This window comes from Musca autumnalis, unplaced genomic scaffold, assembly GCF_047663935.1.
Source record: "Musca autumnalis isolate F117 unplaced genomic scaffold, ASM4766393v1 scaffold_5, whole genome shotgun sequence".
NCBI classification, from domain to species: domain Eukaryota; kingdom Metazoa; phylum Arthropoda; class Insecta; order Diptera; family Muscidae; genus Musca; species Musca autumnalis.
Window position 1 is genome coordinate 90,466,551 of NW_027412088.1, and position 20,008 is coordinate 90,486,558.

At 36.4% G+C, this 20,008-nt stretch overlaps 1 protein-coding gene across 4 annotated transcripts in view; it reads right to left on the minus strand.

Annotated features, from left to right (window-relative positions):
* Positions 1-360: 360 nt before the first annotated feature.
* LOC141387260 (uncharacterized) overlaps positions 361-20,008 on the minus strand; it is a 56,973-nt gene continuing 37,325 nt past the window's right edge. For 2 of the 4 annotated variants that reach the window (XM_073956669.1, XM_073956668.1), the window contains 8 exons: positions 17,409-18,175; positions 12,034-12,256; positions 11,834-11,970; positions 11,617-11,769; positions 11,365-11,545; positions 2,779-2,918; positions 2,506-2,718; positions 361-2,441 (listed from right to left, as the gene is read on the minus strand). In XM_073956669.1, the coding sequence (XP_073812770.1) occupies positions 2,419-2,441; positions 2,506-2,718; positions 2,779-2,918; positions 11,365-11,545; positions 11,617-11,769; positions 11,834-11,970; positions 12,034-12,256; positions 17,409-17,853 (1,515 nt within the window). In that variant the 5' untranslated portion in view covers positions 17,854-18,175 and the 3' untranslated portion in view covers positions 361-2,418. Of the gene's footprint in view, positions 2,719-2,778; positions 2,919-11,364; positions 11,546-11,616; positions 11,770-11,833; positions 11,971-12,033; positions 12,257-17,408; positions 18,176-20,008 lie in introns of all 4 variants that reach the window. The other 2 variants (XM_073956667.1, XM_073956666.1) reach the window with 1 other exon arrangement.

Here is a 20,008-nt window from a genome sequence, read left to right on the forward strand (position 1 = left end):
AGCACTGTACTACAGTGACGTGTCTAATATTGCTCTTGAATCTAGCCATTACGGTCAATTATTGGTTTCAATGTCTGAAGCGACCTTTCAGCTTTCTTCGACATTATGATTCCAAGTCCGCTTTCACCGTCTCTTTGTTTTCCAATGTATAGTACATGGTTGCCGTTTTCTGTGGTAAGTTCATCGCTTTTATTCCATCCCATTTCGCTTACGTCCAAGACTTCGACTTATACGATACCATTTGTTGTTCTAGTTGTGCAAGCCTAAATGCTTTACGAAGAGTTCCATTGTGCATCCTATTTCGTGTGCCAAAGTTCAATGCCAATAGATCCCGTTGTTGTTTATTTTGCTTTGTTTCAGTTTCGTTAATCATTTGAATTCCAGCTAAATAGATGATTGATCTACTGTAACCTGTCAGAGGGATGGGGGGTTTCCCAGGAACAACGCCTCCTTGCATTTGTGCAGTGGGTGCCACTTTAGTGTTGCCATTTTTTCCTCTGGGGGCGCTATTTCCAGCCATTCATATTTTTAGTTATTCTCTTGTGTTGATGTTGATGCCGAGGTTGGTTTAAGATTGTCAGGGGGCTTCGGATGGATTTCAAATGGAGGGGTGTTTAATTCTTAAACATACATTTGTGACTTTTTTCACGACCTAAATAATTAGGTTAGGATACAGTCCACTGAGAAGATAAATATTTTTTTATTCATTGTAATTACACTTGTTATGCCGGCCGGGAGAATGTACAAAATACTTTTGTACATATTTTTTGATCGTGTTGAGGCGCTGGAAATTCTGATAATCAAGAATAAATTTTTCACTCGAGTAACCAGCAACCTAAGTCAAATATTTTATTAGCAATATGAGAACACATCATAAGATCCCACAGGCAGCGGTTGCCCTTATGTATGAGGTGGTGCACTTATGTTTTATGACCTTTTTGATGGCACGCAAATGTGGGAAATTCTTCAATGATCAGCGGATTGTATTTGGGTTGGTCAATGAAGAATTTAGAGATAAGGATTATAGATTGTCTAGGTTAAGAAATAATTTGTATGTTAGCAAATAAGTTGTAAATATCTTAAATAAAATCAGTGTCTTACAACCACTCAAACTAAGCAGACCGTCTGTTTAATTTTATTAATCTATCTACAGACTAGCTGCGACAGTCTATTGGATGCACCGAGCATCCTTCTTATAACTACTCGAAAAGCACTTTGAAAGAATTTGCATCCTCTGGCGCACTATCCACTGGGCTACGCCCACCTATAGGAATTCGTCACTTTTTCGTCACGTACCGATTACATGCAAGTTTTCCCTTGCACGTTTTCATTGCGACAAAAAACCATTCTTAAAAAATGTTTATTTAAGCTGCGCATAATCATCAATATCGAACCATTTTTCGGTTTTAGCTCTAATGTGCATGTTAAATTGGACATCTTAAATTTATCGATAATGTTAAATCGAAACGAAGCTTCCGCCAAAAACTAATGTGATCACGAACTTAATGGCAGTTCACCAAATAGGAGAACTCCAATGGAAATATCAATAGAAATATGATATGTCATAACATAACATTCCATGCTGTAGAGGCAGCGTAAATTTCCAAAATCCAAAATGAAAAAAAAAACATTATTTTTTTTTAGGAACACCTATGGTTTCCTTAAATCTTTAGGAATTCACATAACGCATTCTACAAAAAAGTCCACTTAACAGTAATTTTGTTTTTGTTTTCAGTTTGTCCTATAAACTAGTGATATGTTTTTGATATAGTGTAGAAATTTTCAAAAAAGTTTGCAACCATTTATCCCTATAAGTTACTTGATTGACAAATACATTTAGATATACAACAAAATAATAAATTGGAAATAAAAATATCCATCTTAAAAATAACAAATTACACGTACATACATATATATAAATAGTAAATGTTAGTGTTTGCGTATGTTTGTGTTCAACAGTTGTCTTACTTATGTATGTATATATTTTTATTAGCAATATGTAGATCCACAAAAAAGGATGCAATATCAATAGATATTTTCCTTTTTTAGTTGTATTTTTTTTTGCTATTTTCTCCTTCTTCATAAAAAACCCCAAGAAATAGCAATGCTCGTACTTATAATAATTTGTTTGTTTGTTGTTTCTGGATGATGTTGTTGCTGTTGTTGTAGAATTACTAGTCTGTTTTTTTACTGATATGTAATAGTTTCTCCTATGCGGTTACTTTTCGTATAACACTTGTCTGTCTGTTGTGGGTGAGGCCTGATTTTATTTTGTTTTTGGTTTTCCTAGCAATTTCAAAATATCATTTCGTTTCTATTCTTTTTTCTGTTCTTACTTTGGTTTTTTGTTGTTGGTGTTTCACATAGTAGAGTAGATAGTAGTTAGTAGTAGTACAAAAGAGAGACGATATATATCGTTTACCACTTCCACCACATGATTCCTTTAAAAAGTACACAAAAACGTCACAAGCATATTTACTGGCAGTAAACGCCATAACAACACACCATTTGTGTCCAGTAAATCACTTGCTTCACCGGACGACAGACCGGCACAGTGCATTTTCTCCAATGGCATCGATTGAACAAAATAATCCCGATTCTCCACAGGCATGTGACAGATGGGTTTCTTTTTCTGAGCCATTTCATCGTCCTTGTTCTTGAGATCTTGCAACAGTTTGGGGAACCAGGTTAGCTCGCATGAGCACACCAATGGATTATCTGAAAATGGATTGTGTCAAAATGAGAGGTTTCTCGTAGCTTAGAATAGTTACAACTTGCCTGTTATATCAATTATCCGCAGCGTATCGATGATGTGCTCCATAATGTCTTGTGGCAAACGGCTTAATTTGTTATTTTGAATATTTAAGGTTTCCAAGGAATTTAAATTTTCAAATATCATGCTTGGTAATACCTTGATACTAAAATAGAATAAGTTTTAAACTATTAAAAATGTTCTCAAAGGTCAACATGGTAGAGTACAAAATGAACAATAAAACTACAGACTGACTGTAATGTTAAGAATACCTCAACTATGTACGAGTAATTGTATATTTTAAAAACTTTTAGAGCTATAATTGTCGATTAGATCTGATCTACGGCTGGTATTGCGCTTATCGTGCTAATTAGTGAGGAAGAAGGTAGAAGCTTGCGCCTTCATGCCTAGAGTTTAGAAGACGTGCGCAGGTAATAGCTACAAGGAGCGGTGGTAGCTACACGCAGAAAAATATATGTTAGAAATAGGCTTGGATCCAAACAAATATTTGTTAGGGACTGGTTGCAAACAAATATATGTTTGGATCCAAACATAATTTGTTTGTGTCCAAACAAATATATGTTTGCAACATTTTGTAACATATCTCAATTTTATTTGTTTGGGTACCAACATATTTTTTATGCTAGAACATATTTTTTATGGGAGGAGTGAGGATTTTTGTCAAAGAGTGTAACAACAAGGCTGTCGCAGCTGCGGAATGCAAAGAACTGTGTGTATGGTGTAATAGGAGACGCAGAAGCATTGACCAAACACGTGTGTTTCGTGCCTTGTTGTTGTTAACCAAAGTAGCAAGCCATGGTAGAACAAGAAAAGGTAGCAGCAATACCCAGCTGACTGAACTGGGTTGTAGTGTTAGTGTCAAATTCCATTCGACATTTTATGTATTTATTTCTATGTTCGATGTATATTAGGGATATATATTTTTGAAGAACAAATTTATTCATCAGAAAAAAAAACTATTTCCCATAAAGACGGCTTCATATCATTGACATGTAACCTCCTCCAGGTCCGAACGACATGCCGCACACTAAAACATCGCTTATAGAGGCGGTACAATATTTGTTAATATGTGTGGTATTTTGTTAAACTTGAAAAGAATAAAGCCCTAATAAACATGTGCTTTTTTGTTTTCAAAAGCAAATGATTGAAACATCTTCTCTTTTTTCAATGAATTACCAGCGACCCGAAACATTTTTGCAAGTATTCTACTTTCTGCGAGAAATTATGCATTTAGTGGAATGATATGGAAACATTCAAATTGAAAATCTAACGAGTTTTCATTCATGTTTTCCAAAATTTTCAATCAAATGTGAAAAAATATTAGTTTTTTAAATTCCAATAATTTATAGACATTTCCTTGTTTTGTTTACATTTACGTTGACACTAAGGTTTACAAACAAAAACAAATTCCTTTGTGGTTGTTGTTCGAGTTGTATTTGTTGTAGTATTAACTTTACCTTGTATTTGTTCTACCATGGTAGCAAGCGAAGAGCAAAAGAAAAAAAATTAATTATGCTGTCCTTTTTTCAGTTTTCTAAATACAATCGTTGAGTAAAGACGGTAATGTGAGTGAATAAATAAGTGTTTTTTTGTTTTCTTAACGAAATGGTGTTTTTTAGTAATTTAAATGCCCAATACATTTTATAATTGGAAATTGTATAATTGAATCTAGTGTGTCCAAAAAACCGGTTTTTGAAACAAAACGGTTTTCGGTTAACCGAAATTTTCGCTTTTTTCAAAACCCGGTTGTCGGTTATTTAAATTTTCAAAAACCGGTTAACCGGTTTTTAAGTAACTATAAAATTGCATATATTTCATAAAAAAATTATTAAAAATTGACGGAAAGGGGTAAATTAAGTATAACCACTTTGTTATATAATCCATGATATCTGTCATTCAACCTTGAAATTGAGACAGCAATATTACGATTGAAATTGTGCTTTAAGAATAGTATAAACTATTACTAATATAAAATTATGTACCAAAAGAACTAAATTTACAATTTACGTCGTCTTGCTTTGTAAGCTTTATTTATAACCTGGCATTCGGGTAAAGATCGTGATAATTACAGTCAAACTTCTCTATAACGTAGATCTTGGGTAGTAAAATTAATATGTTATGAAGCATTTTCTTGATGAATAGGTGGTTTTTCTTTGAAAATTCATATTTTTGGTCTAAAGAAGAATCTGTTGTAGGGAATTTTTTCTTTCGACTATATGTGCAAGTTTTGCCAAATTAGGCCGATCATAGATGTCATAAGAAAATCGTTCTTTGAATAATGAAAATATTGGACCAAAATTTTCGTTTTAAATTGTAATTACAACAATACTTTCTGAATATTATTTAATTCTTATGACACTGTGCGTCAAAAAGTGAGAACTTCTCTTCACTCACACCATTAAAGCTCTCCGAAGTATGCAACAAAAATAACCTGCCGAAAGCTGCTTTAAGACCATTTTACACAAAATACTGTTCACTTTTAAATACATTTGGCATCTAGAAATTCGCCTATTTTATGTTAGTTGAGTTTATTTCACTTTCAAGAGTAATGTTGTACTGAAATATTGAAAATATTACTATTTTCAAAAAACCGGTTAACCGACACCGGTTTTTCCGTTAACCGAAAATGACGATTTTGATGAAAACCGGTTTCGGTTTTTAACGAAAAACCGGTTAACCGGTTTCGGTTTTGGACACCCTAATCAAAAAGGTGAATGGAAATATTTTATTGGACAAGGAAGAAATCGCATTTAATATTGGTAATTACATCAATACATTTTTATATACATACATACATACATATGTGGATGTACCTATTTATTACATTATGAAGGGTGATCCATTTAGAGGTTCCTACTTTCATTAAAGAAAAAAACACTGAAAAATTAAATTGAATGGGGAATGTTTATTATCATTTGAAAGAACAGTCGATGACATTTGTTTTTTGCAGATTATGTCTAACAAATACTGGCCGAGGCTACGTTACGTCTCAGGCGGTCCATCCGTTGAGTTCAGTTTTCAATGACTCGTTCAAGCTTTTCGCCGTTTTGTTGAAACCAAATGTCCCCGAGATTACGAGCTTTAATTTCAGACATCAAATAGTCGGTTATCACGGCGCAATAACGCTCGCCATTGTCGACGAAGTCCTAACCGACATAATTTTGAAGAAATAGGGTCCGACGATTCCACCGACACTGAACAAAATTAGGCTCCACATAACGCGAATTTTCGTAATAAAGTTGACCGATTTGCAAACGTTGTAGAGGCGTAAGCTTTTCCATGATAAAATGTCAAACAGTACTAAACAAGAATAACATGAACACGTGACATGACTCACGCGTGATCTGTCAAAAAACGGCTGTTGAAAAAAAGTACTTCTTGTTGGATCACCCGTCTGATAGCCAGTGAGCGCTTATTGAGAGCAAGTGAGCATACATTTCAATGTGTTTTACATTGAAATTTACGCTCCCTTGCTCTCTGTGTATAAACTACATAACCAACAACAACCTCTATAATCACCCGATTTCTTACACTAACAATTTCTGCTACCTGTGAAGTGTAATGTCGATAGACAATGGCGTGGAAGAAGGCGTTACAAATAGAATCAACAAAGTGCGATCAGCATTCGATAGCCCCAATAAAACATGGAGAGCAACGAGCATATCAACAAAAACGAAAATGCGACTTTTCAATGCATGTATAAAAATCACACTCTATGAAAGTAAAACATGCCTGATGTCTAAGATTATAGCCCAAAGGCTACAACCGTTTACACTAATACCTCGATTTGCGTTAACAATTGGTTCCGACAAACTTCAACGCAATGCGAAACAACGCAAATCGAAACACATGTATCCACGTGTTTGTGTTAACATTTGTTAACATTTAATGGTATAAGTGATATATCAATTATTATAGTTAGTGTGTAAAGAATATCAAAATCAGTCTTTTTACGAAAAACTTAACTAAAATAAAAATAAATCATTCCTATAAAATTATTTATTCATTAAACTATCCTCACATTATGCGAATGATTTACAGCATTTTATTTCTCTGAGAAAATCTGTTTTTGGTCGAATACATTTTTTGGTAAAAATGTTAATTACATCTCACATAGCCTATTTTGGATTACAGCTACTATTTGGATTACAGCTACACAAAGATTTCAATTGCTATGGTTATAATTTGATTAGTGTCTGATATTTGAGTGAATTTCAAACATACATATTTTTTCTGCGATAACTAGACGCTAGTGATTGTTACTCTAATGCATGTCCCGAGGCAATGTAAATTAAAAAATCTTTTCTAATTGTTTTATCGTGTTGTATTAAGAACCCATGAATGCCCTCTTCACGATATTCAAAGCCAAATATATTATGTTTTGTATAACGCAAATCGAATCTGCAACGCAAATCGAAACAAAATCTATAATTTTTTTGTTAACGCAAATCGAAACATCGCAAATCGAGGTATTAGTGTATTAACAATGAAACGACGGAAATGGAAGTGGATACTTCACACACTTCGAAAATCACAAGACAAATGTCGTTCGTTGGTAATGACATCAGTTGAAAACGGCTGGACCGATTTGAATAATTCTTTTTGTGAAATGTTCGCCATAACCCGACTTAGTTTTTATGCATAGAAAATTTGGCCACACACGCTTTTTTAAAATTTAATCTTTTCTGCAAAAACTATTGATTTTCCTAAAATTTTCATGGATAGCCCCCGGTGAAAATAGGCTACAAATTTAGTTTCGGTCGTGGTTGTGTCTCCGACCTTACCTACTTTTTTAGGATTCAAAGGCTTGACCACGCCCACTTTTTATAATTTGTTACATCTACAAAACTACTGAACTTGTTTTCCTGAAATCTTCAGGGAATGTACAGGGATGGTCCCGGAGAAAATTGGATGCATATTTTCTTGAATTTCGAAGGGGGAGGGGTACTTCCCTTTACCGTCATAACCCAACTTAGGTTTTACTACGCCCACTTTTTTAAATTTTCAATTTAATTTTTTTCTGCAAAAACAATTGAATCTATTTTCCTGAAATTGTCAGGGAATGTACAGGGATGGCCCCCGAAAACAGGATACATATTTTATTGAGAGGGCGGCATACCTCCCCTATGCGATATTTAAAAAACGCTATATTTGCAAAAATTACGCATGTATCGGTTTGGGGCTTAAAGACCCGACCACACCTGTTATTTTCAATATTTTATATCGCCAATATTACTGAACCAATTTCAATAAAATTTGTATCAAAAGCTCAATATTAGCCGTTGTTATGTATATTTTATGAATTTCGGAGGAGGTGGGGTATCTTCTGCCATGCCTTTCTTTTATCGGTTTCAGCATAAATTTTGGGAGGCAATTGTGTGTACTCTAGGTACATATTTGGAGCCAAAATACCGGACCACGCCCCATTTTTATATATGTTATATCTTTAAAACTGATCACAAAGCCCATGCTTTTCAAAACATTATTTTTCCAAAACTAATGAACCTAATTTCATGAAACTTTCAGAAAATGTTCAGGAATGTCCCGTGGTCCAAAATGCTATATATGTATATGATGAATTTCGGGGGCCTATTGTTTTATAATGGCTATATTTGCTAAACTTATGAGTGCATCGGCTTGCAAACTAATTTTCGAGACAACGGTGGTTGCGCCCCCGATCAAGAAAAACGATATTTTTACAAATTTTCTTAAATGGTGAGGTTGAACGGTCCATCAGCCATCAAAAACTAAAGCATATAAGTCTTAATAAGCGGGAGAATTCGACTTAACCATTTTTATACCCTACCCCACAATGTGGAAAGGGTATTATAAGTTTGTTTTGGTAAAAATTCATGTAACACCGCGAAATATTCGTCGGAGACCCCCAATGTGGTATACCAATCTTCATATCTCTACGAGATAAAGCGATTTTGAGATGTGTGTCCGTCCGTCCGTCTGCCCATTATAAATTGTAAACACGCTACAGGCCGCAATTATGGACCGATCGTCACGAGTATGGAGGTCGGGTTCAGGCCAGAATATATCCCTATTCTTATTGGTGATGATCGAGAAATATTTAGCGGGTGAAATGGACCAAAAACATAATATTTATTCAATTTTCTAACGGCTTTGTAGGTTGCAATAATAGTCCGATCAACGCAAAATTTTATATAATGTAAGAGTATATGACAGAGAAGAAGCTTGCAATTTGAGATGGCGATCAGATAATATTTAGAGGGTTAAATGGACCACAACTTTTGTGTGAAAATTGTGCAAATTTTAAATATACAACTTATATTTTTATTCCTGGAAGATACATTCCGGACAAGTAAGCTACCCTTGAAAATGAAACGCTTGGCCTTTCAATTGATACTAGTTGTGTTGGTGTGCATGATCAGATAACAGAGTTACATCCCAATATTTTCAGTTATTCGTATATAGTGTAATCATAAACTCGTTAGAGGTCGCAATTTTACCCCAATAGTCACGAAATTTTTTACCGGGTAAGAGTTTAGGTCAAAGAAGATGCCTACAATTTTGAATGATAATCTGATATTATTTAGCAGGTGAAATGGACCATTACTTTTGTATGAAAAATATACAAATTTTATTTTTGGTCCATATTTTAATTCCTGGAGGGCATATACCGGCAAAGTAGCCCACATATGGAATAATAACTACTGACCTTTCCTCTGATGCAAATTGCAATAATGTGTCTGCTATATAACCGGCCTACTGCCTAATATATAATGGGTTTTGTGTAGAGAACCACAATTTCCTCCCATGCTACAAATTGTCTCTATCATGACAGAGAAATTTTCAGTTCAGATGTCAAATTGGAGTTTTTATACAAATATTGCAACATGTGGTCGCCTCGCCACCTATTTTATACCTCAGGATTTAGGGTAAAGGGGTTATAAACAAAATACGACCAAAGATGTGTCTCATCGAAATATCGGTTTTAGACCCCAAGTATGTTTGGAGTCTATTTAGGCCTGTCTGTTCATCTGTCTCTCTTAATGTCTAGCTGGCTGGTGCGCACGATAAATCTCGAACGGATCTACCGATTAGAACCAAATTTTTTACTTCGGGGTATTTTGCCACCGTTGACAATTTGATGGGAATCGAACCCGGACATTCAGCGTGCAAGGCGGTTGCACATAGCTAATTCCTACAGGTTGTGGTGTAGGGTATCACATGGTCGGCCCCGTTCGACTATAGCCTTTACTTACTTGTTTAACTTTTATAATTAGATCGCTTTAGGGTAAAGACCGGGGCCATGGACGATAATACATCCTAAACAGCATAAATGGGCGGAAAATCCGACAAAGTCCGTAAGAGAAAAGAAAGGTTATAGACAAAATCTGTTGATAAATTTAAAATTCTCCTCGGCTTGACAATGGAAAAGTGAGGTAGAAAATACCTACCTACGATACATGTATAACGAAATTGTTTGAAAATTGTGGGACTGAGTAATTGTGGACTAAGCTGGAACAACATTGTAGAAGTCCTATGTTCCCATGAGGAATAAATAAAGGTTAAAAAAATTAGAGGTAAGGTGACTTATGTTTTCTTAGCCCAGACCATGTGATCGACTATAGCGATAGGGAATAGGTGGCATCTTGCTGCGCTAACCCAACAGCACCCACAGACGCGGCAGTTAATATCGAATTCAGTTGGTACAATTACTGAAAATGTAATTTCTGGACAAATGTTTATGTGTTCTGTCTGTCAAATTCGAGTCCACTAAAAATGGACAGGGCACTTATTAATATCCTAGTCTACACAAGCCGTCACTACGTACGATGGTCCATCCCTTTCGTGGGAACAACATATGGAGAAAAATAAAACTCAAACCCAATTTTTTAAATAATTTTTCTAGTTTCAAGAATAACAGTAAACAAAATTAATCGGATTGATATGGTTTCATTTTAGAAATCAAAATTATGTAAATTTCCATTCTACTTGAAATACTCACACATGTGTATGCTGTCCTGCATGGTCACAGTGTGTGAGATGATAATGTTTTTTATGACATTTAAATATTAAAAAAGTTCACGCACAAACCACTTTGAAATTATTTGTTTTTAGTAATGTTGTGCGTGAGTTTTTTTAGTGAATCACCTCATGTGTAAGGTTTTATTTAATCTTATATCACAATACATCAAAAAGTGATACGGGGAAAATTGGCTGTATAAAAGTTATCACTCTCTAATGATAAAATTCGATAATTTCACGCTTTTTAATCAAATCACCTCATATGTAAGATTTTAACCAAACTTAAATAAAAACTCATTAAAATATGGTACAGCGAAACGAGGTTGTAAAAATTCATTTTCCTAATCGACATATAATAAATAAATGCGTGTTAAAAAATCGTTTTAAGGCGGAGCGACCTCATAAAGAATCAAACATTCATCCCTTATACCTGGATAAGAAATGCTTTCGTTGCATGAAATCATAAATCAATCATAAAATATTTCAAACCATCTACATGACCTAGAGAGGAACATCCAAATAATACCTACAACCTATACACATTCAAATATTTAGGATTATCAAAATGGCAACAGAATTCAAGATAAACTTACTCATTCTTCTGGAGATTAAGGAAGGTCAAAGAATCACCATAACCAGTGAAGGCATCATCGCTTATAACAGTGATATTATTATTTCTCAAATCCAAATGGCGCAAACGATGCAATGGTCTCAATGCTTCACTGGGTATGGCTTGTATATTATTATCGCCCAAGCGAAGATATTGAAGATTTTCTGAAAAATGAAAATCATTTTAATAAGAGTTTTTACCACAAAAAAGCCACACTAAGTTAGATCATAAAAACCTTCCAATCCCTTGAATGCATCCTTATCAATTGTGGAAATTTTATTTCCCTCCAATTCTAAAGAATTTAACAAGACGAGATGGGAGAATACATTGGCTGGCACCGCTGTGATCATGTTGTGGGCCAAAATCAAGGAATCCAAATTTTCAAGACCTAAAATCACGGAAATTTTATCAGTTTTGATGCTATGAAGTTGAAGCAATTCTTTTGAACTTACCTGCAAAATCACCTTCACGTATTATTTTAATTTTATTTTCTTGAATCTCCAATTTCCTTAGATTATCCAAAATGGAGAGGGCCTGTTGGGGTACCATCGTCAGTTCATTGCCACCCAAATTCAAACGTTTGAGTTTCCTAAAATATTTGAAAAAAAAATTTTTGATTTTTGTTATCATTTAAAAAAAATCTTCTACTCACTTTTCCAAACCACGAAAAGCTTCAGGTTCCACATTATTGATCTTGTTCTCATATAATGTTAGAATTTCCAATGTATCCAAACCCTCAAAGGCATTATTGTGAATTACCGTAATTTTATTATGATTCAAATTCAAAATCAACAAATGATAGAGATGTTTTAAAGCCGTCGACGGTACCGTTTTCATTTGATTAAGAGAAACATCCAGTTGAGTGAGACCCTTACCTGTAGAGAGGAGAGAATTGAGGAAGGAATACAAAATTATGATAAATTTTAAAATGAATCAAGCAGTATCTTCGACACAAAAAATGCTAAACTCCCATCCGTCATCCGTTCATAACACTTATTTTCTTCTTCGTTTATACCCATAGATTTAGGACTAAAGAGGATATATACACTTTGATACGATCAAAAATATGTCTCATAATGGTTTTAAAGACCAAATATGTTAAGTTTCAGAAAATTAGGAGTCGACATAGCCATGCTGCCCGTCTGGAGAGCACAATGACACACGATCGATTTGTCAAAACTTTGTACAGCTCAATATTTTTTCAAACTAATTTTAAGTAGATGGGTAATATCGGGCCACGTTTTGGTAAATGAGAAAGAAATCTTCTTACCAACAATACACTCAGAGAAAAAATATGAATGATCCAACAATATTCGAAGAGCAAAATATGTATTGTAAAGATATTGTTAGATTCCGTATGTAGTATTGTGAACCAACAATTGTTTTTATCAATTACAACAATTGTTTTTGTCATATCCAACAATAGTTTTTGTCAACTGGACAATATTATTTTCTTTTCTTCGACAATTTTATTCTCTTCTCTCGGTATTCGATGCCGTGATGAAAAAAACAATGTTGGTGATTTTTGTTTGTATGACAGAATGATTTTATCTTTGTTTTTTTTTTTTTTGTGTATGTATACTAACAATGAGGTACTTGTTTTTCTTTCTTGTTCATTCTTCTTAGGGTTTTTGATAGTTATGAGAAGTGCTTTTGGGAGGAAACCTGCCTGGTCGCAATTTGTGTTTTCTTTTCATATTTGTTATTTTTTTCCTTATGTTGCGTGGGTGCTTGGATGAGCGCAATAGAGTAGTTATGTTTCTTCATGCACTTTGTTAACTTTTTAGTTAATCCTTGCAAAACTCGGTCATGTGTTGTGTTTGTCAATACCCATAATATTATTCTTGACATTTATACCAAAGTTATGCGGAAAGTGTATATGATAATTATATACCATCACATAAACCATTTCAGTAACAGGTTTTCTGGGCTGACAATAGTTTTTGTAAGAATTCTAGATTATGATAGTTCCTACCATCGGTATTGTTAACGATTTTTACAATATTGCGAAATTTCGAAAGTTGTTATTATTTTTTATGTTTGGAGCAAAAAAAGGTATTTTTGGATTATAGTTACAATGCTTGAACAAAACAAATAAATTGTTGGAACAAAAATAGATATTGTTGTTCCAATAAAAGCGAAAAATATTTTTCTCTTCTTATAGTTGAAACAACTATCGTATATTTAAATGGTTTCAGTTACCCTTTTCAACCTAATAACCTGCAGTTCGGTATTTCGAATTGACAATGTGCAGAAAATCACCTTGCAAAAAATTGTTGACGTAGGTCCATGTTTTGTTTTAGTCTCCATATAAAAACGTACCTAGCATATTCAGATATTCCGAAGGTTATAGTCACATTTCCCACATGAATCAGTTGTAGCTTCTTACAAAGAACCGTTGTTATAGGTCCACGTGTTTGTCGAGTCAACAACCAAAGTTATCAACCGATTTCGCAATCCCACGGCTAGAAGGAATTTTCGATCAGGACAAGTCATCATGGTAACGGTAATGTCCGGAAATCCTTTTCCGAGCTGGTACGTACCGGTATAATGAAGGGTTATGGATCTGCTCCGTTTGCCAGATCAAATGTCTACATCGGTGGGGTGTAATGGACGTAGAAAATGGATTCACTTCAGTGGCCCCTTGGGACTTAGTCGCTTCCTGCAATACTGCAATAAGTGTTATGTTTCTGCTTGCTAAGCTAGAAAATTCAACTTCGTTGTCGTGTTGTTGTTGTAGCAGCATGTAACCTACATAGAAGCAAAGGTTCGACGCTGGATTGGCAGCCGCTGGCCGAAACACCATGGTTTCGGGTCAAGCCGGTACGAAAGAACCCGCTGCCGTTGTTGTGTCTCCAACTTCGCTGTCGGATTCATCATCAAATGCTGCAGTCTCCTCACTAGTCTGCTCACTACAGACATAACCTAGAGTTATACTATAGTGACCCATATATAAAGTGTGCTACTGCCGAGGTGGAGGTGCTTAATGTGTACATACCGCCGATGAATAGTTTTGCCTTGCGTTATATGCCTGATATTAGTTCGCTTTTGGGGGGCAATTAACGTCTGGTGCTAGGGGACTTCAACGCACGTCATGAGCTTTCCTCCTAGGCAATGACCAGGGCGGTAGATCGCTGGCCGAGCAAATTGATAGCTCCACATTTTGCACGGCGAAAGAAAACACTCCGACGAGCATAAGAGGATATTGTCACAGTTCGCCAGACATCACCATTGTGACACCCGGTCTGATAAATGACGTGTCCTGGCTACCCGTCATATCCCTTGGCTCAGATCATCTTCCCACCATCGTCTCTGTTAACAGACCACCCGGCTTCATAACCTCTGACCCCTCTACTTTTCTTAACCATGGAAAAGCAGATCGACAATGGTTCAGAGAATATACCAATCAACGCTTCGGAGAGCTGTCTATTACCTCAGATGCAGGTAGCTGAGAGAATATTCAGGAACATCATCATAGCTGTTACCGCTCGCCGTTATCAAACTACTTTTCTGTACCATGGAAATGCGGCTCGGCAATGGTTCATAGAGTTTACCAATCACATTCCATTCCCTTAGATGGTCGGGTAGCTGAGATAATTTTCCGGAACATAATCATAGCTGTAACCGCTCGCTACATATCTGTTGGTTGAATAGCCGAAATTAGACCAAATTAGCCAGCAGAGTCGACGGGACTACCAAATGAGCGTGATGAGCTTCGTCGTACAAACCCTGAAGACCCAAGAGTTAGGGAACTTGCTCTTGAAGTCAACAGGAAAAAGTGACAACCCACCTGAAGGAATGCAACATTCGTACAGGGTTAAGAAAATTGTGGACAACGGTTAAATCACTCTCGGATCCGGGGAAAAAAGATGATAGAACGGATGTTACATTCAACGCCGTAACAGTGTCAGATCCAAAGAGGTGTGCGTGTTATTTTAACCGGCAATATATAGAACACCCCGAGAGTGGTCGTAAGGTGAGGAGTGTGCCACGCCGTGTAAGAAAAACTCTCCCAACCAAGAAGGTACCTCTGTAATTTACGATGAGTGCTGTTGCAGATGACATTTGTTACGCCAGGCAAGGAGGCCAGCAGAGATGAATCGTACAGGCCGATCTCTCTTTTGTCGCCAATAGCAATGATTCTAGAGGAACTACTTCTCCCCATGATGAGAAGCAGTTTCCCGCTACTGAAGCCAGGCAAGAATGAAGAATCCTGAAAAGAAGGATGATATAACGGCTGTTACTTTTAACGACGTGACAGTGTCAGTTCCAAAGCGGTGCGCGTGTTATTTTAACCGGCAATATATAGAACACCCCGAGAGTGGTCGTGAGGTGAGGAGTGTGCTACGCCGTATAAGAAGAACTCTCCCAACCGAGGCCGTACCTTCATCATTTACGATGAGTGATGTTGCAGATGTCATTTGTCACGCCAGTCAAGGATGTCAGCAGAGATGAATCGTACAGGCCGATCTACCTCCTGTTGCTAGTAGTAGCAAAGATTCTAGAGACACTACTCCCGCTACTGAAGCCAGTCAAGAAATCCAGCAAAGATGAATCAATCTCTCGTTTGTCGCCAGTAGAAAGATTATAGAGGTACTACTCCTCCCCATGATGCGACATTGTTTCCCCAGTTGCCCAGTCAGGATGATCACAATGGACTTCAAGGTCTCCGAGTGGAGTGGCTGCCAGCACGGCAGCTGCGCATCCTAAACCTAACCTAACCTTCCCCAGTTGCCCAACATCAGCATTGATTCCGGAAAAATTCACAGTGCCACAACAGCATTACACACCATATCCACACATATCAGTCGAGGACTGAACCAGAACTGGCGGTGCGACTGAACAGTTATGGTGTCTTTTCAAAAGCCTTTGATACCGTCAACTATGCCAAGCTGTTCGAGGACATAGAGAAGACTTCCATCCAGCCGTGTTTGAAACATTGAGAAATAAGAAGTCGACGACCTGTATAACCTCCGAAACTGTTTAACCTCTACCTTTTTGAAATTACTTCAGACTGTATAGAAATAGTAATGTATGCAGATGATTATACGATCTTGGCGCCGTGTCCTATTGTCGTTGACATATCGGGATAGATTTAATGTCTACCTAGCTGACAACGTAGTTCTTCCATCTGCCACCGCCACACTGTTGACCACCAGGACGGGTGAACTACCCCACATGTTAAATAAGCCACACAAGCCTCAGCTATTTGTGACAAGATCAGAAGTAGAAACAAGGTTTTCAAGTCGCTGGGCTGATGGGCTGACAAAGAAACCTTGTTTACCTGTTATAAAGCAATAAGTCGGCCGGTGGTAAGCTATGCGTAGTTATTCATTCAAACCTGTCAGCCCTGGAGACTGCTGCAAGGTGGCCCAACAGACACCAGCGGACCATATCAATGAGGAGACAAAAATTTCACCGCTTCATCAGCATAACAAGATGTTGTCGATGCAGTACCTGCTTGGGTGTTATCGCCATGAGCATCCTTCTTTTCACGTTACATTGCTTTAGGATATGTTTCGGAAACTCAAGGATTCGGCGATGACCGTGTTAATTATTGAAACGGACACTTTGAGCAGGAGTGCCGCTCCGAGACCCCGTTTTTTGTTTATTATATTTTCTTAATTTTCTAGGTTGGGTGCCACCGTGGTGCAATGGTATGCACAACCGCCTTGCACACATAAGGTCGTGGGTTCGATTCCCCGGCCAGGCAACATCAAATCACTTTTCAACGGTGGCAAAATACCCCTCAGAAATGTTGGCAACCTTGCCTGAGTATTTCAGCCATGAAAAACTTCTCTACAAAAGTGGTGTCTTAGACACGCCGTTCGGACTCGGCGATAAACTGTAGGTCCCATATCATTGAGCTAATATGAATCGGGGTGCACTCATTGATATGCGAGAAGTCTCCCTTGTCCCTTATGGGATGTTTGCGGAACAATTATTTTTATTATTTTCTAGGTATTTATCACATTAAAGTTTCTATGTTCGTTAATTCCTTAAATTCTGTAATTTTTATGTACTTACCCAAAGAGCTGAGAGAATTCTCCTCGATGGCTGCCAAACTGCTATTGTGAATGGTCAAATGGCGAATATCCAATGCCAAAAACAGGAAGCCCTGAAGTTTTGGCAAATTGTTGTGGCGCAATTTCAAATAGAAAATAATGGGACTCTTGCCCTTCAGTGTGCTCATCGATTTGGTGATGTGCGACAAATCGGTCGTTTCGCACAAAATATCCAAGCCATTCTTCTTTACGCTACAGACACAGGGAGCAATTTCATTGTGCTCGGGACAAACTTGTTGTGGCGTTTGATTGCCTTGACCAGCTGCTGGTTGCCAGCACAAGACCGCAAATGATGTCAGCAACAACACCACCGCCATGGTGTTGGTGGTGAAGAAAAATTTTGTTGTCGACGTTGGTGATGATGACGGCGATGTTGCACGCGAACGAGCTAAGCTGATTAATGGCATTTTGTAAACTAAATCAACGTCGTTGAATGGTGTTTATGATGTCTAATGTGATATACTGTTAATGTGATATACTGCTCTCTCTGGTACTTCTTGTCGTCGTATTAGTTAGTACCTCTGCTCAGCTCTTACAGGGAATGGATCTCCTCTTTTGGAATGTTTCTCTTTTGAGGTTTTTTGTTTATATGTTTGCTTTACTAATCCAAAGCTTGGTGTAGGTTTGTTTGTTGGATTCTATTGAAATCTTCGTTAAATGAATGATGATGACTGGCTGACCTGACCAACGTTAAACTGCTTTGTGGATGACAATCACGGTGTATGTGCACTGAAAAGAGATTAAAGAGAAAAAGTGAAATTAGATTAATTTATTGTTGGAATAGTATAATGTGGGCTATATTGTGCTAAGGCAAGTCACAGATAACAATAAAGCTATGCATATAGCTTTATTAAAAACGCCAACGAATGCACAGTGAGTTGATTGTACTTACTATATGATACACACTTTTTGCGGCAATGTTGCTTCTTTCTATCTATCTGAGACTCAGCTCATGGGCGACGGGTACAAATATTGCATAAATAATAATGCATAATTTGTAGACATCGGATTTTGCATATTTGCATATTTTTTAATATTAAAGATACGAAGATTCTGATTGGACCAAAATTCGTTTCAAAGAAATCTAAATTAAATGGCAGGGTCATATTTCGTATTTATTTTGCATATTTGCATATTTTGCATATGCACAAAATATGCAAAAAATATGCAAAATATGCAAAAAATATGCAAAATATGCAAAATATGCAAAAAATATGCAAAATATGCAAAAAATATGCAAAATATGCAAAAAATATGCAGAATATGCAAAAAATATGCAAAATATGCAAACAGATTTTGGTCGAAAATCGTCATAAAAGTCGTTAAATTGTCATTTAAAGTTGGAAAAACCATCAAAAAATACATAACAGTGTTCTCAACTAAGACTTTTGACCGTATAACGTCGATTTTTTCAGCAGATTATTATGTTATTGAGACCATTTACGACAGTGTGGTGTAGTGTATAAAAATATGGTATCGTAATACCATTTTTATTATTAAACTATGTAAAAATATACAATTTTATAAAATATCAAACGTTTTATGTAAAATTCAATATTTTCTTTTTTGTAGCATCTTAATTTAATTTGTAGCATTGGGCTGGTTTTAACTCAAAGGACCAAATCGATCTCAGAATTTTTAGCCGGGGAGCCGCCTAAACCTTTTAGTATCGTTAGATTTTAAGATTGCCAAAGTTTGAGCACAATTCGAATATGTTAAAACGTGGTACTGGGGCCTCGAAGTAATGAAAATCTATTTTTTTTTTTGCTAGTTTGCGACTTCGACGACCCATACATGTGGAACGGTTAAAGCTACTTGCCCGTATTTCGCATTTAACTAAAAGCTATTCTGTTCTTAACATTTCTTGCTGAACAACAAAGTACGTAAGTGTTACTAAATTCCAGATAATAAACCCAATGTCCCGAAAAAGGCCTTAGGGCAAAAATGGAGTCTATTAAAAAAAAAACAAATTTTTTCTTCCTATGCTATCAAATTTTTGCGAATGAAAACGAATATATTTTACTTTATTTGAAAATGTTGCCTATTAGGGCGAAGGTCTATTTTTTCTATTCATTTCTCGTTGGAGTCGAGCTTAATGACCGATGATGTTTGCAAGTGAAAAAGGTAAGCTGAAGATTCCAACCACCATTATGTGACATGTTTCGCCTTTTGTAGAAGCACATCAGACATATCGGCCATTACCATACATTTTGTTCATACATATTTTAATTTACTTATGCCCGCAATTTCAACGTCTGGGTGAACGGGTAGGTAGCTACCTATTAGTTATCTTTACCTACGCGTTTGGTAATTTCTACATGCCATTTACCGAGGCGTGTAAATTTTGATATCATGTGGTAATATTGGTGATTTTCATTCATGATTTCGCAAAATCATTGCCACATAGAAGTGTTTTACAACTTTTAACACATTGCCAACGACTAACCAGGTAAAATCCTTGGGGTAAGTAACACGGCCGTTTATGACTCGGTAACGTTACCTATGCATTGAAATTATAAACTGTTGCTTACACGGGAGATATCTGTGAACTCATAGATAGCT